The following is a 24,180-nucleotide window of genomic DNA, read 5'->3' as shown; positions in this document are numbered from 1 at the left end:
TAAAAGAGATATTTTCCCATAGGTTGAACAGCCACTCAGATCAAAGAAAGCTGTTTGGCACAAACTCCTGTCAAAACAACGCAAAAGGGCTGTAGTTGCTTGTTTCAGAATGGCACCGTTATACAACCTGCCAAGGTAGATGGCTTAAAGGTTTACGTTTTTATAAATTCTGTTCATATTTCTTAGTGCAAATACTGCCTAAGGGTAGCACTAGAAGTGTGCTGATTGTTAGGGTTATGTAATGAGTTTCAGATAAAATAATTGGTTAGTTATGAGCCAGTTCCTCACAGTAACAAAATTTTTTTTTCATGGTACATAAGCAGGGGGGAGAAAGACCATAGGAATTACGCTGCTTCAAAAACCAAATGCTTCATTTTTGCCAGCTGTTGTCTTGTATAGTTCCTCAGGTTATCTCTGAAAACTATGTTAAAATATTGTTGCTGTTTCTGTCCTTTTCTTTGCCTCTAATTGATTGCTCTTTTTGTTCTTTATTCTCCTGTGTTCATAACCTTTCCTTTTTTTAACTCTCTTCTTTATGGCTACTCCTCTCTTTCCTATTGCATGAGTGCTTCATGCTCTTTAGATTGTATGAGCCAATCTGCAGCTATTATGTCAGGATGTCATATGCATTTAAAGCAGCTGTTAGGGCAGAGCAGTGCAGTATGAGATTTTGAACTTGTGTGTTGCTCTACTTCTTTCTCCAGTTGAACGTAGATATCGCAAAATCTGAGATAAAATGTGCCTAGAGAGCATGTGATAGAGATGGTCTTAAACAGAATATTAAGACCATATTTCATTGGAATAATTTCCTTAACACTGTTCATTCTCACCAAAACTATTTTTTTTATTCAGATAGAGCATAAGCATGCGTTCAGTGATGTTTGTTTCTTACCTTCTTTTGCAATTTTCACATTTTATGATTGATGTTTTTGTTTAAAGATTGCTCACACAGTATTTAATAGAAAAGTTTCATTGCATTTAAAAATGCCTTTATTAACACCTCCATGCATCTCCATGCTTGACATTGGCTTAAGGTCTGTAGCTGAGCGACTAACACATGGAGAAGAAAGTTAAGTTTGCCGTAACAAGACAAATAAATGTCAACTGTACAGTAAAAAGCACACATCTGTCCTTTATGAAAACCAGTAGTTCTACACTAAAATTACTTCTCTAAATTGTCCCTTACCGCCCTATCTCCTTCCCAACAGCCAGTCTTCATGGAGCCAGAGAGAAATGAAAAGATCTAAATTAAATATAAAAACAAACTGACTAGTTTTGAGACTATCAACTATTTTCATCTTCAAGAGCTGTATCTGGAAAAATGAGAGGAAGTGATAGAATGAACATCCATTTTAGTGTAACTCTCTTTCTGTGAGCATTTTTTGACAACCGTATTGTAAATTTATAAATATTTTTTATGAAAATTACATATAATGTGAATGTTAAGAACGTTCATATTATTTGTAATGTTCATAAATCTTTCTGTGTTAAAAAGACTGAAACTGGTTCTTCTCAGACTTTATGGTAGATTCTATAGTGGGGTTTACTCCTAATTTTAAGAAATCTGAATGTGAGATAAATCTATCCAGCTATTTCTTCTTGCAGACTCTAAAAATGAGGTCTGATGAAACTATTTGAGGCAACGTATTTTGGTATCTGCAGTTCAAAACAGGCAAGGGTGAAAAACACTATGGACTTTTAGGTATATTTCTCAATTGATAGCTACAGAACAGTTTATAAATTCATTAGTTATGGACACTGATTTTTCTAGATAAATAGTAGGAGTCTGGCAGGACAATAAGGCTATCACACTATTATGCACCTAATTATATACATAGCTGTCTATCCATCATTTACATTGATTGTGTTCTGAAGGCATCTCTGAACCCTTGGGAGTTGGTATTTCAAGTGTAGTATGATTAATTCTAAGAGCTACATAAATCCTGTTGAACCATAGTTTCAAATGCTCTCCTTATTTTGCATATTTCCTCATTTTAGTTGCAGTATTATATTGGCAGAGTTAGTTTTAAATTTGATGATAGAAGCAATTAATTTAAAGGGCAGTAAGGAAATTGATAATGGCAATATCCTTTCATTCATCCTAGAAAAGATTATGATCTTCACTGGATAATGAGCTCTTTCCTCTGATAATTTTCTGGAGATTTAGGTGGCTTTCAACATACTTTAACATTAATCTCCCATTTTAATCCATTTTCTTCATGAGAATATATGTCAGTTTTTAGGAACTCCAGTGAGATATGTCAGAAATTAAGATTTCCCTTCATGTGCAGGTCTTTGTTAAAATAGCAGGTTGAGAAATCATAGGGAAATTACTGTAGCTTCTTTGATAAATATTCCAAGTGCTGCCTGTTCTGAGAAGTACCTTGAGATACAAAGGAATTCCTAGTTGTGTTTTCAAATATTCTTGTTTCTCCAGGAAAAAACATTGGTGTAACTACCTATACTAATTCTTTGTGTTCTCTGTTCATTAATGAAAACATGTACAGTGCTTTGAAAAAGTGTCTTATTTGATAAGTACGTTTTCTCTGACGTGTATATTTGTGTTTGATGTTTTAAGGAAATTAGTTTGCAAATTATTTGTTTTATTGTCTATCATCTGTATACACACATAGATACAGCAAAGCTGTACACGGAAATTTTTCATACAGAGTTTGAAAAAACATTCTTTCTGACTACTTCGTTGAATTTAACTTGTGCCTTTGTTGTTAGTTCTTCAATGAAAACCTATATGCTTTTCTTCAGACACAAAATTAGCAATTTCTTCCTGAGCACCTTTCAACGTGTTTGGCTGGAAAAAGTACATGAAAAAACTCAGTATGACAGGCTTATACTCAAGTTAACGGTAATGTAACTTGTGGAGAGCCTCTTCCTTATGCGCACACTTATTCCTTCCCAGCCATGATTTGATGTTTTCATGAAACATGAATTTGTACAATTTCCAGTGGGGATTCTGATTGGTCAGTTTTTGCAATTTGATAAGAAAATGGCACCAGTGCCAGCAGGGGAGCATAGAAGGTTGGCTTAATATCATTCTATTGCAAAAGCAGAATAAGAATAATTTATGTGCACAGTGTATCTATAAAGTCATGTCATATGGAGCCTATAGGACTTATATACGGCCAGGCTGCATAATTCTGGTATTGGTGCAAGATAAAAAATAAATGAAAAGACTGTGTGGAACAACCTTACTTCACAGGATTCATACAGCGCGCCTGCAAACAAAATTTCTTCCCAAATACAATGTTAAGTGTGGAATGGTTTGGCCAGAATTATATATAGTTTGTTATCATTAACTATGTTTTCTGTGGAAAGTTGTACAATTAAATTAATTAAACTGTAAAATAGTGATCAATATGCTTAACAGTATTCTAGAGTCGATCTTTTTCTAGTGCAGTTCTTGTGCGTGTCGAATGCAACTTCTTTGAGGACACATTACTACTACCCTGATTTGTAGGTGAGAGAAAAGAAGCTGAGGATAGGCTTCTGCTTGTGGAAGAAGCCAGTGAGTGTCCACAGATAACATGCTGGAAAACACTTGATATTGTTTTGGTACTGAGAGCCAACTTCTGCTGTCTCAATGTTCTAGTTTAATTAACTTGTAAATCCTGTTTCCTATTCATTCTCAGCGTATTAACATATGTATTTTTCCCATGCTCGTATTGAAACTCCAGTCCTGCAATTTCATGTAAAACACGTATGAGCACTCCCAAAGCCTTCAGAATGAAAACTGATATGTATATAATATTAAAAATGTTCAGAAATACTTTCAGATTTTTCACTGAATGTTAGCTAGATTTTGCGTTTTGTTTCACTGACCAATCAGAGGATCAAAATTGTACAAACACGTATCCTTACTAATCATTAACCACCTGAGCTGTTATACTGTGTTCCGTTACCCCTCTTGATCTCACTTTCACAACCCCCCCCCAGGCACCGTTCTATTAACCTCTTCCTCCATGGCTATCAGAACTATTGGATAGAAACAGAGGAATATTCATTTGAGGAGAAACTAGTTCAGGATTTGGCTGTAAGTACTGACATAACTGGGCATATTTTTCAGTGCCCACTTTAGTCTATATTTTATGTATCTATTATAGCATATATATAATTTGTATGTACTGTATACATTTGCATAAATTTATAAAAGCCTTATGCTTCAAGGCATAAGGTCATTATCTGCTGTGGTTGAAAAGACATTTGTTGTGTGACGCACACTGAGGTGCATTAAGGTGGTTTATGCCTTCAGCTGAAGTATGTGATATTCGTTCTTGGGAATAGAAATGATGAACTGATGAGCTGTCAGTCTGTATTTGTCATTATGCTAATTCCTATGTTCCTATATTTTAACTACTGTTTTTTTAAAGCTTGACACAACTGATGCTTTTCCCCTTTTTGAAATTTTTGTTGTTGCTTAATATTTAATTTTAACATTTTCAGCTTGAATACAAGTTAGTTTTGCTGTTTTCTTGTTGATACTTCATAAGGAGACATAAATATATGCAGCCATATTCAGCAAAATTTCAGTTTACACGTATACTTGATGAAGGTGATTGGCAAACTTCAGTATTTTGTTAGTTAATCTTGATTCAGAAGGGCTACTCCTTTTTCATCTTCCTTTTCTTTAGTCAGTTTGTCTAAAATATTTCTAAGGGGCCTATCTCCTTGGTAACTATAAGACCATGAATAGATGGCGTCATGGATCACAAGGAGATGCTTCAGTGTTAGCAAAAGCAGCTACATTGTAATTTATTATTACGTTTTTTAATTGGATCATTGTTACGATAATGCAAATTACTCTTTCTGGGTTAGTGGCAAAGAAGGAAATATTTATCATATAGTAATAATCCTACATTACAGATCCTACCAGTGACAGTAAACTAAAGAAGAATACCCACCTTTTATGCCAGTGCTGGATATGTTTTCCTTCAAACTGCCAACAAATGTTTGAAGTTGTTAGAGCAGTTCTTATATTTGTTGAATCAAGATTAGTTATCTAGAAATGGCACATGACAGTATTATAGCAAATAGCCTGAGTGGTATGCATGTGATTGTCTTAAAAACAGCTCAATTTCCCCATCAATTCTCGCGCTAAATAATTCAGTTGGGACTTTCTTTCAATTCTGGTCCATTGGAAACCTACATATAATTTCTGCTGAATAAGGCTTGCCTAAACCTTTCACTGTCTCATTCTCAATACCTTGCAAATGAGAAACTTCTAATATTGCTATCAAATAAGAACAACAGAGTCAGATATTATGCTTCTTAGTCATGCAGGCACAAAATGTTGCAGGTTCTGCTGCAAGCTGCTGAATAAGATGAATACTGGAAGTTAATACAAAGTGGACCAAAAAAAATACTGAAATCCTTTTCTGAGCTTACTTGTTCAGGTTTTTTTTACTCCTGAAGCTTAATTTGAATGTTCTGATATAAATCTTGACGCAGACACCTCCAAAAAAAGAGGAAGAGGAAGAGGAAGAGATTGAGAAGAAACAACCTGATCCACTTCATCAGATTATCCTCTATTTTAGTCGCAATGCTCTCACAGAGAGAAGGTAAAAAAGAGCCATGTTTAAAAGTGTATTCAGTAAAATTGCCCATGAATTGCTAATACCGTTAAAAAAGTGATTTAACATAACTGCAGTTCAGTATTGTCCATGGTGAACGCTCTTCTGCCTCTCCTTTTCCTTAGTGTTTTCATGCATTAACCTCAATATAAACTTTATATTGAGACAAATGTGGACATATTTTTGACATTTATAAAACTTGGTAAATACTCAATGCAGAAATCGCCAAGCCTGAATTCTCATAGAAACATAAGGTCTACCGAAATGGTTGCTTCATGCAGGGTATCCTTCCAGTCTCTGCTCATAATGGATAAATGTTCTTACTGTTGGCTTTCATTACATTTTATTCAATGTATTAGAAAAGGTTTCAAAATACCACGGATGGTTAGTGTGAATCTCTTTCGGTGCCATTTTCTGTTTTGAATTGGGACTATTGAACAGAATATACCTTTCATGTGAGTAGCAAAATTCTGCAGAGCTTCATATGTTTTTCTGTATGATTACTGTACAATCTTACCATTTGACATTTATTAAAAATTAGAATAATTATATCTCCATAATGCTTTTCTGGACTTGCCTCAGCCGCTTAGTCGTACTTATCCATATAAATGACTAAGTTGGATGTCCAAATATACCTGTAAATTGTTTAATTAAAAAGTCATATAGATTTGATTTGAGATTAGGAGATACATTTATAATAGGATTTTCAAGTACAGAGGGATTTCAAGTAGATGTGTACATGCTTCCCAGTAATAAAAACGGAACTTATATGTTAGTAGCAGTATAACAGCTTTTTATTACTACATCATGAAAAATTTAAAATATTTTTTTCCTCTTTATAGCAAACTAGAAGATGATCCTTTATACATTGCTTATTCTGCCATGATGGCAAAGGTAAATATATCATTTCAAGCTCTATCCCTCACCCCACTCAGGTACTTCCTATTTACTTGAGATCCTTTTCAAGCTTTCTCTCTCTTATGTAGACTACTTAATACTAGTAGTTTCTATATTTTTAATGAAACAAATGCTATTCAGAGTTATATATGTAATAAGAAATTTCATGCTTTAAAATATAATTATCAAATTGTGGTACGCACAATCCTGTTGCTAGCAAAGGGCGCTTGGGCACTTAGTTTTGTATAGCATAACTCATGAGACATCTTAACTGTATTAGTTACCTTTATTCTTTGGATAATTATTTTTGAGCTACTATTTGAAGTCTGTCAAAAGCAACCAATATTTCCAACAGGTTGATTATAGCTGGCACTGAACTTATGAAGGGAATTTAACTGGAAACATGAACGTTGTAGATAGAGATAAGACATGAAAACACATAAGCTGCAGTTAAAGGTATGCCAGTAGTTGGATAAATAGCCCCAAACCCACTCATATATTAGGGAATATCAGCTTCTTAGTGTGGATGAGCACAAATATTTAGGATTACAGGGATCTTGAATCTTCTTAATGACTTGAATTACTGCTTAAGAAAGCTTCTTGGAACAGTCGTTTTTGTAGTCGAAATACTGTAGTACAAATAGCCATTTTATTTCATACTAAGCAAAATCTTATGATTTCTTTTTCTGACATAAAAAGAGCTGTCAGAATGAAGAGGAGGAAGAGGAGGATGAAGAAAAAGAGAAGACATTTGAGGTAAAATTTTAACCTTTTTTTCCTCATTGACTAAAGCGCAAGACATCATTTCAAATATGTTTACTAGAATAAGTGCAAGGATAACACAGTATCTATTGAGCTGCTTTACTAGATTATTCATCTAAAAGAAAGACTGTATGTTCTGAAGTCTGGAATTGGACAAGCTTTGGATTATGGAGGCAGGTGTCTTTCGATAACATCAGATTTCTCATCATCACATCATTATATTTTGCCTGAATCAGTTCCAGTCTGTATTCTGTTCCTGTTTTTGTTCCCAAACCCAGGAGAAAGAAATGGAAAAACAGAGAACTCTTTATCAGCAAGCTCGCTTGCATGATCGTGGAGCTGCTGAGATGGTCCTTCAGATGATTAGTGCAAGCAAAGGTAACGTTATGTGAAGTGTTAAAGTACGTATGATATATATATGACTTTTATTTTGTATGTATATCATATACAGCTCGTATGTGATATGTAATGAGGCAAAATTAAATGTCAGTTACAAATTACGTTAGGTAAAATTTTGTAGACTGCTTTTCTGATTAAATAGTTCCTAATTGCAATTTTAATGGCTGTATCCTTGTTTTAACAGGTCATACAGGACCCATGGTTGTTGAAACACTGAAACTTGGTATTGCTATTTTAAATGGTGGGAATACCATAGTTCAACAGGTAATTTTTTTTTTTTTTTAAATACTGTGTGTCTTGCTTGTATAAAGGAAGGAAGTCATCTGGAGACTTTTAATGCCCTGTTGCATTGCTATGTTAGCAAGAGTTCATTTAATTTTAAGTTAAATGATGAAGAAATATCAGGGGAGTTTTGGTATAATAAGGGAAGAGCAAACTGTCTGTTTACATGAACAAAGATATTATTGTTGGCCAGTGATATGCATTTAGAATAGTAATTTAGGAAATTGTTAATTTACAATAATTTTAATATAGATTTTTTTCCCAAATGTTTATCCTGTAGAAAATGCTGGACTACCTGAAGGAGAAAAAGGATGCTGGATTTTTTCAAAGTCTCTCTGGTTTGATGCAGTCTTGCAGGTAAAACATATATCATATTATTATAGTTTCAGTTTTATTCAGGTTGGTGGCTTATTGCCCAATGCAGATGCATTTGCTAGATTTGAATCACAGGAATCACAGACTGTAGTGCTTTTGTGGGAATTTTTTGTGAATCAGTGCATTAATCTTTTAGAATATTCTTCCAAGGGAGAAATCGAAGCAGAGACTGACTGAGTATGCCTTTAAAGGCTTAGTTTGGAATGGCAGAAAAATAAAATGCAATGGCTTCTTTGCTGGTCCCAGCTCCCTGAAGTTTTCTGACTGGGTGGTTCTAAGGATGGATAAAAGCCATCACTGAAGGTGAGGACAGGCCAGTGGAGCTCTGCTAAGCTATCCGTTTCTGACATCTCTGATAAGTTACATAATCTCTGTCTCTTCATCTGAATCCTCTGCATATTTATCAAATTTGTTAGAGGTGGCATGTGGCCAGTGAGCCCACAGTAGTTCATTTCCTTGACAAACTGGAAGTTCAAATGAAATTAGGTGAAGCACTGCCGTAAAGAAGGTGGAAAACTGTAGGTGTTCCTAATGACTCTTACAATAGATAACCTCTCTTTTTCAGCATTTTAGAGCAACAGAAGGGCTTGGAAGGAACAGACTGGGATTTAGATATGGAAAAGTTGATAGGAACCCTATACGAGGGCTGTTTATATAGAACAATTTAGCAAGAACTTGCTCAGAGAGGATCTGCCCTGATACTATCATCAGTTGTATATACATATCTCTCAGGAACTCATTGAAAAGGTAGTTTTGATAAACTTACTTGAACACTAAAAAGAGGGTGAGAATAATACTTTGAAAAATACTTCAATTTTTTTTTTTAATGATGTTACTAGACCTTAAAATATGTGACTGCATTACTGTTTCTCTGAATGAAGTTATATAATCATAAAATCATATTTGGATTGTTTGAATGGAAGTGTTCTGACTGCATGCTGAGAACCCTGTTCCAGGTACTGGTGTACACCAAGTTAGCAAAGGGATAAAGATTTCAGTACGTTTTGACCTTGGAAGATATGAAATCTCTGATGTCTTCTGAATAACATAATAATACATGATATATACAGTAACAAAATATAAATAACAGTAGTGATAATTTAGTGGAAAACATTGTGATTGAGAAATAAACTCCAGTGATGCCCTTTTGTCAGGCAGGTTTAAGTCAATATAGGGAGTAGTGTTTAAGGTTCCTTTCCCTCTTTTCATTTATACATGAAACCCTAAATAACATAATTGGAAATTAAGTTAGGTGAGTGTTAAGACCTGACTTGAGACTTATTTCTTTTCAGAAATGGACACTGGACCATTATTTTTCTCCCAAGCTCTTTTATTTTATATGCATATTAAATAAGATATGAGGCCACACATATCACATTGGGTCAAGGCTAGTTGTTCAAGGCCTCAAGAGATTTCCTTGCAGAAATTAATTTTTCATTGTGTACTATAGTACTTTTTCCTGTTTGTTTGTTTGTTTTTTTTTAATATAAGTGTTCTTGACTTGAATGCGTTTGAGAGACAAAATAAAGCAGAAGGCCTGGGAATGGTTACTGAAGAAGGAACTCGTAAGTAGAACAAAACTGATTCCAGTAGTGCTTTAAAACATTACTTGTACTTCCTTCTTTAACTGGAACTGTTATTTATTGTGGCTTGAGGCTTCTGTTGATAGACTTATTAAAAATAATTTTAGAGTTTGAGTTCTGAATGTACTTTATATTTACAAAATCTTTAGCAATCATTTTTAAGAAAAGATGTTGTAACTTCCAATTTTCTTATCCTATATTCTTGTTATTTTTCTTTGATCCACAGTCATCGTTCGTGAGCGTGGTATGTTTGGGTTTTCAGATTTTGATGCTACTGTGTGTTGCAAATACAGAACGTAATCTTCTTTAACTGCATCTTCCCAGGCATCCTTTAAGGTTTAGCTTTATGGTCTGCAGCAGGTTGTGTGTTCAGCTTGGATGAACAGTTTGATGCTCATTAAAGAAGTGTCTTTCATGTTTAAGGCATGGTTTTATTGATAATCAGCCATTTACTTGTTAGATATATAGTCTAGTAGTTGTTTTTTTTTTTTAAACCATGAATGCATTGGAGTGCTAAATATTTTGGCTGTGCTTTTTCTGTCTCATAGTTTGGTTTTATTTTCATTATTATCAGTCTGTCTCTTTAAAATTGTTTTAAGACAGCTTTTATAATACTGCTTTTTAAAGTATGCTGTTTGAAAATGATATGTTCTGTGTGTTTAACAATAGCAGTAGTCACATAATCATTGTATTTATGTATTTCAAAGGTGAAAAAGTGCTGCAGCATGATGAATTTACTCGAGATCTGTTTAGATTTCTACAACTGCTCTGTGAAGGGCATAATAATGGTAAGTGAACTGAATTCATTTTAGGGAAAATGTGTGTTAAGTTTATTCTCTAAACAGAAGTGATTCTAGGATAAATTTTTTTCTCTAACTAATTGATCTAGTTTTCTGAGGAATAGTGGTGTGTCAAAAATGTGAATTGTGCATTTTAATTTTTAAATCCTAACTTAATTTCAGAATTCATGCATGTCATTAATAGCAAAGTCCGTTGCAAGGCATGTGGATAACAGTCCTTCAGCTCTATTTACATTGCGATATATTATAATTCAATTTCTAGCCCTATAATAAGCATCTGTAATGGGGAGGTACTTAAAAATAGTATCTTCCACAGCAGTACATGAAGATAATCTTGTGTTTTTGATTTCTTTGTATTTACCAAACATAAATCATTTATTATTTCAGATTTTCAAAATTATTTACGTACTCAGATGGGCAACACCACAACAGTAAATATTATCATCAGTACAGTTGACTATCTCTTGCGTCTTCAGGTGAGGAAAGCATAGTTAGATAAAAATGTAAAATTTATTGTCATGAGAGATATGACAAAGAGATTGACACAGAAATACTAAATTTAATCTGCTACTTCAACTTTTGGTGATATGAATGTTGGCAATAAATATTGTATACAAAATCCGGAAGTAGAAAATGCAACATTGTTCTTTTTCCTTAGGAATCAATCAGTGACTTCTACTGGTACTATTCAGGAAAAGATGTCATTGATGAATCAGGGCAACGTAACTTCTCTAAAGCTTTGGCTGTCACCAAACAAATATTCAATTCACTTACAGAATATATCCAGGTAAACAAAAAATTTTAGCTCGAGGTATTAAAAGTGATGTTCCACATTTGCATGGCCTGATCTCATCCTACCTTAAATTTTTATATATTTTGGCTGTATTTTTCTTGATGTTCATAAAGTTACGTGGAATCAGCGGCCCAGTGTAAAGCTGATATTAAAATATGTGAATGGCTGTAAATGTAACATGATAGAAGCTAGAATTTATGCACTAGATACCAAGGACATCCTAGGGAAGTTTGAGTTTTATTTTTTTTAATTTTTTTAAATAGAAACCTTAGGCAGGCAATTTTTTTTCACTTTGATTATACATAAATAAAAAATGTGTTTATCTGAATTTTTTTTAGGGCCCTTGCATAGGTAACCAACAGAGTCTGGCTCATAGTAGGCTGTGGGATGCAGTTGTTGGCTTCCTTCATGTCTTTGCCAATATGCAGATGAAACTTTCACAGGTATTTTCATTAGTTCAGCAATTCTTTTTTGCCTCTATTTATAAAATACAGTCGCATGAATGTTGAAAACTGTAAATAAGTTAGCATACTGGCACTTATTGGCTATGCATAGATTTCTTATCCTCCTACAGAGGACACTGAATCTGAAGACTAACTTACATCTTCATACCATTCATTTTAGTCTCAACCATCAGTGGATGCTCACTTTTTCTAATATTAAGCTCACAGTTCTGTTTCTTTCAGCTCATTTATACCTTTCTGATAAAGAAGGCTGAAATGTGGTCCATTCTTTCCTGTTGCCAAAACCGGATGATCTGTCAGAGCAGAAGCACCATTAAAAGCAAGGTTCCCATTCTAAGCTAGGAAGGGCAAAAGAAAAACTCGGAAAGTTTCAAAGAGGGAAGGAATGTGACAGTCAGTCAACTTGTTTAGTCAATTCATCACAGTCCATGGGAAGGAGGACAACAAGCAGGGTTCATTTCACTATGCAGGGCCTTGGAGAGTCCCACCCCATTCTACAGTTTCAGGCTTCTGTGTTCTTTGATGACTTCTGCTTACTCTACCAGTACACTCAAGCCATGGGACACTGAATGCAATAGTGCAGGGAGTCATTTTGCTCCTAGTTAGTATCTCCACTACGCTCTGACCTGTTCATGAGATTTCTTGCCACTCTGCAGAAGTGTATCAGAATTTAAGGAGACTTCACAGTTCTAAGTCCCTCAAGTGAGCCACAAATCCAAGTTAGTCTCATCATGTTCTGTAGCGCATTCTCTAAACTTACTGAAATTCTAGTTCTATTTGAGTGGTAATGCATTATGCCACTAAATACCCACTGTGAAGTGAGAAAGGGCAGTTTCTTTCTGAGATGAATACTGCCAGATTTGTCAAATAACAAAGCTTATGAGTTTGTACTGTCCGTCACCTGCACTTTAGCAGTCCTTAATGCTTTATTAAAATATATGTTTATGTTGATAATACCTCTGCTGTAGTAGGTTACCCTCATATTGTATAGGATTACTGATAGCAGATCATAGTAAAATGACAGTGAAATGTTGGTGAAGTACCTAAACCATATTTGGATGACCATCCTGCATGCAGTTTCTTCCAAATGTATTTATTTCCCTATAAGATAAATGCAAAGGCAAAAAACCCCGTATACTCCATTTTTATTCCAGGACTCTGCTCAGATAGAATTGCTTAAAGAACTGCTGGATCTGCTAAAGGATATGGTAGTAATGCTGCTGTCACTGCTTGAAGGTTGGACCTGTTTTTTTATAGTCATATGTTATTATCACAGCTCCATAACGTAAAATGTGAGAATTACTAACCTTTCTAAACTGTTTTTAATTGCCTTTATATGATGTCAATGCAAAAGCTATTTCATATTTATTTTAAAATGATTATAGGGTGAACATAGCCATGAAAAAGAGCTTCTACTGAAAAGCATGTTGAAAGGAAGCTTAGAGGTTTAAGAATGAAATATGAAAATGTTCTCAGCATGAATATGCAGTTATTAGCTTAAAACATACGGACACCAAATAACTTTTTTTTTTTAAATACCCAATATAGGTAACGTCGTAAATGGAACTATTGGAAAACAAATGGTAGACACGCTTGTAGAATCATCTAGCAACGTAGAAATGATTTTGAAGTTCTTTGACATGTTTCTCAAGTTAAAAGATCTAACTAACTCAGATGCTTTCAAAGAGCATGACCCAGATGGTAAAGGCATCATCTCAAAGAAAGAATTCCAGAAATCAATGGAAGCTCAGAAACAATACGTACAGTCAGAGATTGAATTCCTGCTATCCTGTGCGGAAGCTGATGAAAATGATATGTTTAACTATGTTGATTTTGTGGAACGATTTCATGAACCAGCCAAAGACATTGGATTTAATGTAGCAGTATTGTTAACAAATCTTTCAGAGCATATGCCTAATGATTCACGCCTTCAGAGCTTACTAGAACCTGCAGAAAGTGTTCTGAATTACTTTGAACCATACCTCGGCCGTATTGAGATAATGGGTGGAGCCAAAAAAATAGAGAGAGTTTACTTTGAAATCAGTGAATCCAGTAGAATGCAGTGGGAGAAGCCACAGGTGAAGGAATCCAAAAGGCAATTCATATTTGATGTTGTCAACGAAGGTGGAGAGCAAGAAAAAATGGAGCTCTTTGTGAATTTCTGTGAAGACACGATCTTTGAAATGCAGTTAGCATCCCAGATCTCTGAAACTGATTCACCTGAACGGCCTGAGGAGGAAGAAGAGGCAGAGCCTTATTATGTAATGGATATTGGAGATGAGGAGGAGGAAGAGAAGTCCCTGGAATCAGCTTCAGCATTTGCAACAGCCTGCGTTGCAATGAAGAAGAATGTTGCTAACTTTTTTAAAATGGTCACTGTGAAGAACCTAAGGAAACAATACAGGAAAGTGAGAAAGATGGCAGTAAAAGAAACGGTGAAAGTGTTCTTCTCCTTTTTCTGGATGCTATTTGTAGGGGTATTCCAACTATTCTTTTCTATAGTATGGGGAATTTTCCAGATTCTTTGGAGCACTGTATTTGGAGGTGGCCTGGTTGAAGGAGCCAAGAACATTAAAGTTACTAAAATATTAGGGGACATGCCTGACCCAACACAGTTTGGAATCCATGATGATGTCATGGAAGCAGAAAAAGCTGAAGCTGCTGATCATGGCATTAGAGCTGAACTTGTGCAATTTGTAAAGGGTGAAAAGGGAGAAAGTGACATAATCTCAGATATTTTTGGCATTCATACAAAGAAAGAAGGTGGCTCTAAACATGGTCATGATGCTGGACTTGGAGATATTGCAGAAATACTTGGTTCTGATATTCCTCCCCCTTTGGAAAACACAGTTCGTAAGAAAAAAGGAGTACAGGTATGTTCAAGAGATTTTGTATTTCATTGCAGAAGATAATGCAAATGTATTATGGGACATTCTATTAGGTGTAACTGAACTATTTGACTGTTAACTGATTAAGAAATGTACTGGCTGAGAACATACTTCCTATTACGTACTCTTTTAAAAAAACAGAGCTTACATAGCAGAAAAATTCAGCCCAGCGCATCTAGATTTCACTTCAGTGAATTACTGTTATTGTTCACTTGGACTTCAGTGAAACCAAAAAACACTAGCAGCTTTCTAGGAACAGTTGTTCTTTTAAACAGTTTACAGTCTTGTATACTTCATTCTGCACTCCCCAATTTGTTACAGTATACATCAGTTTCCTTTACAGCATACTTTTTCCACAATAATTCTTTATCATCATCTTAACTTCCTTCTTCTAGTTGTTTAGTGATTATATACAAGAAAATATCCTTTGTGTTTCCTATTACTTGAAATAATTTGCCTGGATTTATTGTTACTTTAAAGTTTATCATAGACTTATACTTCACTTTTATTCTGTTTTATGAACTATTTATTTTGCTTCACTCTTCTAAGCTAAATATAATTTATTGATCTTCTATGTAAAAATGGGCCTGAGCTAAAGGTCAAAATCCGAATACCTCTGTCAGATTTGGCATCATATTTCACTCTACATCACAGATCTGTTTCCACTTGTAATTCAAATAGTACCTCTCATCGGATTCAGTCCAGCCATATAGAGTGCTTGCCAGATATTTTCAACATAAATCTCCATCGTACAACTTCATAGTTCATTGTTTCCTCTTTATTCAGATGTTTTCCTCCAAGATTTGTTTAGGGCCTATAGATTGAACTATATTTTTTCCATTTGTTTTCTTACTTATTTATATGTGTTTAACTAAAAATGGCATTCCTTTTAAATCATGTCTTATTTAGCATAACTGTAATGTGACTGGTATTTAAAAAGCGTAGTGTTCTTTTTTGAACTTAAAGACCCTGGGAGGTCTGGGTAAATAGTTTGTAATTTTCTTCAACACATGTTGCTTTTCTCTGAATTGTACGTTTCTCTAAGACTTGTTTGTAACTATAGATAAAAATGTTCAGTAATTTATGTGGATTCTGTGAGTCATTAGTGCTAAGTCAGTTAGTAAAATAATGTTTACATCTAATTTTATATTACAAAAGTTGCAATTCACATTGTGTATATAAACTGCTTAAGTAATTCGGCTACAGCAGAAGTGGTGTTTTATGTAACTTTTCAATGAGCTCAAAAAAAACCCGAAAACAAAACAAAAACCAAAAAACCCAAGCGTCAAAAATTCTCTTCAAAAATCATGATGTGTTTCACAAACATTTACAGTTAACAAACTTACACAATTGGTTATAATTCACCATTATATTGTGGAAAAAAACAATTGTGTAGCCGTAAGGTCAGTGGCATTACTGTATAGCCAGAGAAACTGCGAAGTAACCAGTGAAGTTTTATATGACTTTATGGTGGAAATTGTTTGTTAGGACATAGTTTTTTACTGTGAAGTTGCACAGGGATCTATGCTGAGTGCCATGCAGGAAGTAAGGAAACAAATAAGGAAAGGAATGAATAGTGAGGTGCATCTTTTTGATTTTCAGTAAAACTTGGATACCTGAACAGCATTTGAAAGGAGATTGCTTTGGTCTTGCAACAATGAGTCTAGAGATGTTTGAAATCTGGCCTGGGCTTTTCTGCTGCAATTAGCCATCTGTAAAATAGTATATTGATTTTCCACTGTCTCAAGGGACTATTGTAAAATGTAATACTGTGATGGTTGTGAGGTGTACCAGTAGTGGTTTAATGGATCGTCTACCCACCTAAGATAAATAGTTTGAGGAGAAATATTGCTTAAGTACATGTTGTTTAAATATTTGCCTCATGTCGATTGCATTAGTTGATCTTGACAAAGTAACTGGGTTTTGTAGTGCCTAATAATTACACAGATCTTTTCCAGGTTTTGATGCTGTCATTGCTATAATAAATTGTTCCTCATTTTATATTTGGAATGAGGCAAATTGATGCTCATTTTCCACATAACCAGTAACAGCACTGAGTCTTCGTGAGTGACGTTTGTATTTTAGGGTATGATCCGGATAAAGTTACTTTCCTCCTCAACTGATCACATAATCTGTTTCAAAACACTGAATAGTTCCTTTAAGTTATTCAGTCAACTGCTCTAGTTACAGTATTGATTAACACTATACTGATAAAAGGTTATTAGAAGAATTTATGTAGTTTTCACTGTTAAAATCTAGTCTGAGCTGCCTATTTTAAAAAAATCTAACACTTTAAAACCGAAAATGTGGTATTAATAAAAATTATAGTGTGATGATTATTTTAGTTTTTTCTTAAAAATAGTAATTAGAGTTACCAGAACTTTTATTTGAAAGGATCCATTCTGACAGTTAAAATGTTCTTACAGGCACCTGAAATAGCAAAAGAAGCTGAAACAGAAAGAAAAACAGAATCTGAGAAGGCCGAGTAAGTTATTTTTACGCACTTGCTCTTTAATTCCTTGCAACTTCTAGGTAATGTTAGATAACTTGGCCAGAAAGAAACTGATCAATACTCAGTGTTCAAGACACTTCATCAGTATTTTGGAGAGTAGCACAATCCCCAGGAGGTGGTCATCCATCCCAGCGGGCTACAAAATGCTAATTTCATTTTGGAGGACCCTGACAATACTGCGTATGTAAATCAACAATCATTATCTTTTACAAAATCCTGCAACGACCCTTAAAAATGAGCACCGATCTTGAAAAAACTCTACCACTTTTCGTTGCTGCTGTTCATGCTTACCTTACTAACTACTGGAGTTTTCAAGCAATAAATAGGACAATGGGTAATCATTGAAATACAAGATTTGACTACCTCAACATTTTTTTTTATTCTTAGTTCAACCTAAAAGTGTAGCTACGTCTATTCTTTTCTTCTTGAGTGTTTTTAGCAGCAGTTGTGAACTTGAAGCGGATATATTCCTTCATCCAGTTATCCTACAAATAGCTTTTGAAATGCTTTCCTTGCCTTAGAAGCATCCTAATTTCATGAGAGCCATGCTATCTTTCTGGACCTGCAGCCACACTGCAGATTTGCAATCTATATAAATGCCTTTAAAATATTTGTAGACACATGCAGAACATCTCCTAGAGATACCTGCATATTTAAATACTACCCATCAATTTTTTTTCTTCCTTTTGTAATGTGGTTCATTTTTGAAATGTTTACTTTATCCCCATTCATCTTTCTCCTCTTCTCTGCCAAAGTTTATTTTAATATATGTCAATATTTTAGGACCAGATACTTTTTGTATAGCTTGTCTGAAAATTATAGTTTTCTTCCTTTGCTCTACATGTATATGTATATGTGCACATGCCTATACATATATAATATACACATGCACATACTTATATATGTGCACACGCACATATGTATTTACGTTTTTTTTCTGTGACTTCATTGAAGTATGTCACCAACATCATCCGTGATGGTTCAGTATATTTTTCATTTCTTCATTAAAGAAAGTCCTCTCCTTGCATTTTACTGTCACAGAATTGTTTTGACATGATTTGTCTCCCCCACGATCCCTGCAGAGATGTTAAGCATATTATTTTCTTTGTTTAGAGCACTTCTGTTAATTGCTAAGTGCACTTACGCATTTTTATGTTCTTCTGTATCAAGAATCCAAATAATCTGTTAATGAGCGTTTCTCAGGATGAAGACAGTGACTTCTCATTTTTATGCTTAAAGATAAGCAGTTTCAGAAATTGTTGTTTTGCCCAGACCATGATATTAAGTTGGAATTATTGAGATTGGTTAAATCACCCTTTGTAAAAGTTTTGTTGGATCATACTTCTGTTTTGGGTTTTTTTTTTCCCCCTTCTTTGCTGACTCATTTTGGTCTTCTGATCCTAGACTCTAAAAGTATATTTATCAGTGCTTCAGAGAAGCAATTTATAAATACCTAGCAATTCACTCAAAATCTTCTATGCCGCTCATTTTCTTATTTTAGGCTTTTTCACCTTTTATTTTTCATAAACACGATCTTTTTCTCCTTGTATTATTTTATTGAACTTATTTTCCTGTTTTCTTCTTTTTTCTATTGTCTGTCATGTTTAATTCTCCACTTAAGTACTTTTTCAGCAAACTGAAATTGCCTTCAGTTAAAAAATTTGACTTTAAACATCTACTTCCACTTCAGTCAATCTTCCTGGCAAGCCATCTGACTAATTTTTGGTTGTGTAAAGAGTGACAGTCAACAATCTCTAAACTTTTTCACTCCCGAGTTCCTAGTAAACATAACCAGCTTTTCTCTATGTGGCTTACATTTCTGAGGTTGTAACAAGGACATTTCAGAATATGTATAAGCCCTGGTATTTCATTTGTAAAACAATAAACACATTCTTAGACGTCCATCATATTTCTTGCTGCACTGGTACTACCTTGAACCGCATACTGCGTTTCTTTATCCTCACGCCTAAAACTTTCTGACACCTTGATACCTTTACGTTCTCAAATGTATATGCAAATTCAGCTTTTATTGGTTTTAGTAACTAAATCCCCTTCCTACTACGTTTAGTCTTGATACTCATTTTTCATAGAAGCAGCTCCTTTTTAGAGGAGGATTGATTGTCATCTTCATATTTTGTAAGGCAGAACTCTCTAAAGGAAATTTCCCCTTCATTACTCATGCATCCCTTTAACAGCAGTGACTTCTTTGACTGAAATGAACTTCGTTTATTATAATATTGCATACTATATCCTGAAATATTTCTGTCTTTTCTTCAGCCTCAGGTTCCAGAAATTACACATGAACTCTTACAGTTTTTATATTGCTTTTATTGAATATGCCTGTGCATCACTGGATTTGGCGGCAAACAGCTATCCACTTTACATTTGGTGCAGTAACTTCAGCCCAGTGTTTGGCCTTTTCCCTTGTTGATCTACCCTGCATTCACTCAGCAACTCTGTTGTTCTTTTATATCACTTGGAACTAAGGTCACTTTTTGACTCTGGGTTTATTTTCTATCTGAAATCTTTACTTACAGTGACCTCCACTCTCTGTCTCAAAATAGTCTGCATGCAAAGCCAACCTTTCCGAATTAGAATTCTTTCTAAATGGCAACTTTTATAATACACAAGTTTGTTTAGGTATTTTTGTTTAGCTAACCTTTCTTCTAGCATGGAAGATGGTGAAAAACAAGACAAAGCAAAGGAAGTACAATCTGAGCATCTGGAAGAGGGGAAAACGAAGAAAAAGAAGCGAAGGCACGGACAGAAAATTGAGAAACCTGAGGCTGTTATGGCTAACTTCTTTAAAGCTTTAGAAATTTATCAGACAAAAATGCTGGTACGTTTTACTGAAACTCTGTTAGTCACTGAATTTTTTATTTATATAATATGGAACGTATATTAAGAATGTTTGAAATTGGAGAGAGAAATTTCATTATAAAACGAACGTTGGCATGAGTTTTCAAAAATTTTACTGTATTGATTATTTTGTGATATTTGTAATGCTTCATAGCATTATAAGAATGAAGGTATATATGTATAATTTCTTTTACCTTGACTTAACAGAATGGATTAGGTAACCTCTTGAGCATTGTGTGCCCTATATAAGATCTTTCTTTGTTCTTAAAAATGTCAAAGGAAGAATTCTCTGCAACCAGCTCAAGTAGTTTATTCCAGTATTTCTCTGTCATTACTCCTAGAAAGTTTTCCCTAATATTGTATTTCAGTCTTCTCCGTTGTAATTTTAAGCCTATTATTTTTAATCCTATTTACCATGGAATGGGAGAATAGACTGCCAGAAAATGACCTTACTCTTTTTAACCATCATATGAAGGCAATCCAAAGCAATACAATCTTATATTTACTTTCTTAGAAACCTTACCACCTGTTTTCCATATCTGGAAAGCTACCGATCATCTCTAATTTTTCTCTCTCTTTTTTTTTTCTTTTTTTCCTAGCATTACTTGGCAAGAAATTTTTATAACCTACGATTTCTTGCTCTGTTTGTTGCATTTGCCATCAACTTTATCCTGCTATTTTACAAGGTAAGATTATGCTTGTTGTACCGCTCTTTAAACGATTTTTTCATTTAAATTATTTCATTCAAATATTTAATACTGGTTTTAAGGTTTGTTTAATAAAGCCATTATTGCGGCCCTTCAAGCACTAACTAAAAGCATTTATATAGGAAATAAGTTTCTAAACTTCATAACAAAACTTTGAGATACTAAACCTGTTTTTATTTTGCTCAGGATCAGTGAATCATTTATCTCGTATAGTGGAGTTCTAGGCATTTTTTCCATTCATTCACATAAGTCTGTTAACATTTGAATTGTAAATCTTGTCATGGGAAAGCTGAAATCTGACTAAAATAACTCAAGCACCAAAAGATGATGATCAAATGTATGTTTTTCCCCTTCTTAACTGTGTTTCCTTGTGAGTGTGTAATTCTGTTTTCATACTTATTTCTATTTTCTGTGTTGTCATTGCCAGTATGTTGTTAATCAGTGACTGTTGTGATTAAGATATTTCTCTACTGAGATTGGGGTTTTAATTGATCAGCATAAGCAGGCAAAATAAATACAAAGCAAAAGATGCCTTTACATAGTTGGCTACAATTCTTTTTTTAAAGTCGATGGTGAGGAAGTTTATGCACACATACTTCAAACCTAATGTTAGGTTTAACATTAAGTTAGGAACCAAACCAAGAAGTTGTTTCAGATTCTGATATACAACCCAAATGATACAAAGTAGCTAGTCTTCACTAATTTTATTCCCAAGTCTCCACAACATCGCTCCATCAAAAGGGGTAGAATTCACTAAAGAGAACTCCTATCCTTTAAAAGTCATAATTTTTCCTGTTTGATGTCCATGTGAAAAGTCCTGGTTTGTCTTTAACCTGGAACATGGGCCTTTTACGTGGTGGTCTTCTCCCTACTAGATGTGGGGTGCAAGTTGCAATAAGCTGATGAGTCTCATGTTTTCCAGTATTACATTTCCCAGTTCTGTTGTTCCCAACCAAGAAGTCCACAGAGGACAAAAGTAGCCTGCTGAACATTGCCAATTAAGTCTATGAAGAAGTGAATCCTGATCTCAAATATCTTGAAAAACAACTCCTACATACCAGTATAGTCAGAGAGAGAGGGCAGACAAAGACACAAAAGGCACCTGAAAACTGGGGAGAATTTCTGTTGGCCGTTTCAGGAGAGAGAGAGTCAGGGCTACTTAGTCTCCCTTCTTGCCTCTCTTTTCCAATCCCATTCGGTTAGAGATGGTGGACTGGAATACAGAGGAGTGTGATTCTCTCTTTGCCAGCCCTCTCTCCCCCACTCCTTTATGGCTTTCGTTGAGTCTTGTGGGTGAGCCAACAATTGCAGAGGGAGGACAAAAGTTCATATTCATCGATACAAGTTAATCCATCGTGGACAGGAAAGGGTCCATAGGAGCTGAAACTGGACAGAAGGGACCTGGGTTTTCAGAGAAAGCTGACAGAAGACAGACACTTAACGGCTTTTACTTTAAAAGCCAGTTTTCTAACACTGGTGGCAGAATGTAGGGCAATATGGCAGTTTTATGGCTTAGGATATTTATGAAATACTAATTAAGTGCTACATTAATTTGTAAGTTCTAAACTAAGCAACAAAATAAAATTTCGTGGGCAATGCATGAGTTGATAGCAAGACAATCTTGTTTCTTCTTACAGTTTAGCAATCACAAATAATATAGATTATAAAACAAACCCCGAATTCAGTCATATCAGATCATCCCATCTTTGTTTGATTCCTGTCATAATACATTTCTGCATAGCTTTTTTATTGTTTGTTTTGTTTTCACTATGGCACTGTTAAAGGAGAGATTTGTAAATGGTGATATGCCAGTACTTGCTTTTTTCCTAGGTTCTCTTTTCAGTGATACAATACAGGAGACTTGCTGCTCTTGCTCTGAAACTGAAGGGCACTATTTTTCAAAGCTAATACTCTATTATCTTCAGCAGAGCAGACTTAACAAACATCAGTTATTTGGAAGAAATTAGGGATTTGTAATTATAATACAGGAAAAAAATATTTATTTGGAGGAAAAGCTTTTAAGCTTCTTGTGTATTTTTAATGTTGTTGAATTTCTCTTAGGTAACAGAAGAGCCACTTGATGAAGCAGAGGAAGACTCTAATCTCTGGAACTCTTTTGATGAAGAGGAAGAGGAGGAGGGCATGGTGTTTTTTGTTTTAGAAGAAAGTACAGGTTACATGGCACCTACTCTCAGAGCACTGGCAGTTATTCATACTATTATCTCCTTTGTCTGTGTGATTGGATACTATTGCTTAAAGGCAAGTTCTGAATCTGATTACTAATCTGTGTTTATTAAAGGACAGTCTGTCTGTCCCAAAGTGACTTTTGGAGTTGAGATCGGGAGTACCTATTTTTATCTAGATACTTACAATTTAATATTCAGATGTTTTCCTCAGTATCTGTAGGTAATTCCGTCCTGTGAGGCAGTACTAAAGCACATTACAGTGTCATTTAAGCAATTCAGAGTTGAGAGCACAGGGTTTTACAATACTGATAGACAATTTTTGTCTACACTAATCTAATCCTCTCTGTTATGAGAAAATAATCTGAGAAAAGAAAAGCAGTAATGCTTCCAGCTACTTTTTGAATTTTTGGGGAGTAGTGGCAAACTTACTCTGTATGAAATTATGAAGGAAGTTAAGTGTACCTATCCTAGTTTGCCACGGTGACCCATCTTTCTCAGTTCCTCTTCCTTCCCTTTTATTGTTGGCTTGCTGATTTTGGAATTCAGAGTTATACTGTATCAATACTACCACTGCTACCAGCAAGAGTCTCAGCTGTTCCCCAAGATTATACAACCGGGGCAGTGAATGCAGCAGTGTCTAGAATCTTAATTTTTGTTTTATGCTAAAAGCTGAGTTTTGTTATTTAGCATGAATATATGCATATTACTGATGGTCTTGTTCCAAGAGCTGTTGAGTTTCTTGGTCAGTAATAAGAAGGCAGAAAGGCAGAAATACACCCTAGGGCTGAGATAAGAACATCGTTCTTCAGTAACGTCGTTCACAGTAACATCGTTGACTGGTGTATCTAGTCCTCAGGGTGCTAGTGTGATGCAAAGACTACTTAATACCGTAGGTAGATATCACAGCTTCTAAAAATGTGTTAACCATAACAAACATGTCCACTATCATTTTTATAGGTTCCTCTGGTTGTATTCAAGAGAGAGAAGGAAGTAGCTAGAAAGCTGGAATTTGATGGTCTGTACATAACTGAACAGCCATCTGAGGATGATATTAAAGGACAATGGGACCGCCTGGTTATAAACACTCC

General features: G+C 34.8%; 1 protein-coding gene across 1 annotated transcript in view; it reads left to right on the top strand.

Annotated features, from left to right (window-relative positions):
• The window catches only part of RYR3 (ryanodine receptor 3), a 256,319-nt gene that overhangs the window by 211,272 nt on the left and 20,867 nt on the right, over positions 1-24,180 (top strand). The window contains exons 76-96 of the mRNA XM_068946291.1: positions 23-135; positions 3,952-4,048; positions 5,464-5,573; positions 6,428-6,479; positions 7,182-7,238; positions 7,523-7,622; positions 7,828-7,907; positions 8,206-8,282; positions 9,792-9,865; positions 10,110-10,127; positions 10,591-10,671; positions 11,071-11,159; positions 11,342-11,470; positions 11,815-11,919; positions 13,095-13,176; positions 13,489-14,813; positions 17,255-17,313; positions 20,011-20,179; positions 20,799-20,885; positions 22,968-23,165; positions 24,050-24,180. Coding sequence (XP_068802392.1) covers positions 23-135; positions 3,952-4,048; positions 5,464-5,573; positions 6,428-6,479; positions 7,182-7,238; positions 7,523-7,622; positions 7,828-7,907; positions 8,206-8,282; positions 9,792-9,865; positions 10,110-10,127; positions 10,591-10,671; positions 11,071-11,159; positions 11,342-11,470; positions 11,815-11,919; positions 13,095-13,176; positions 13,489-14,813; positions 17,255-17,313; positions 20,011-20,179; positions 20,799-20,885; positions 22,968-23,165; positions 24,050-24,180 — 3,233 coding nt within the window. The remainder of the gene's footprint in view (positions 1-22; positions 136-3,951; positions 4,049-5,463; positions 5,574-6,427; positions 6,480-7,181; positions 7,239-7,522; positions 7,623-7,827; positions 7,908-8,205; positions 8,283-9,791; positions 9,866-10,109; positions 10,128-10,590; positions 10,672-11,070; positions 11,160-11,341; positions 11,471-11,814; positions 11,920-13,094; positions 13,177-13,488; positions 14,814-17,254; positions 17,314-20,010; positions 20,180-20,798; positions 20,886-22,967; positions 23,166-24,049) is intronic.

Source organism: Struthio camelus, chromosome 5 (genome assembly GCF_040807025.1).
Source record: "Struthio camelus isolate bStrCam1 chromosome 5, bStrCam1.hap1, whole genome shotgun sequence".
Taxonomy (NCBI): Eukaryota; Metazoa; Chordata; class Aves; order Struthioniformes; family Struthionidae; genus Struthio; species Struthio camelus.
Note: the sequence above shows the minus strand (reverse complement) of the source record. Positions and strands in the feature narration are given on the sequence as shown.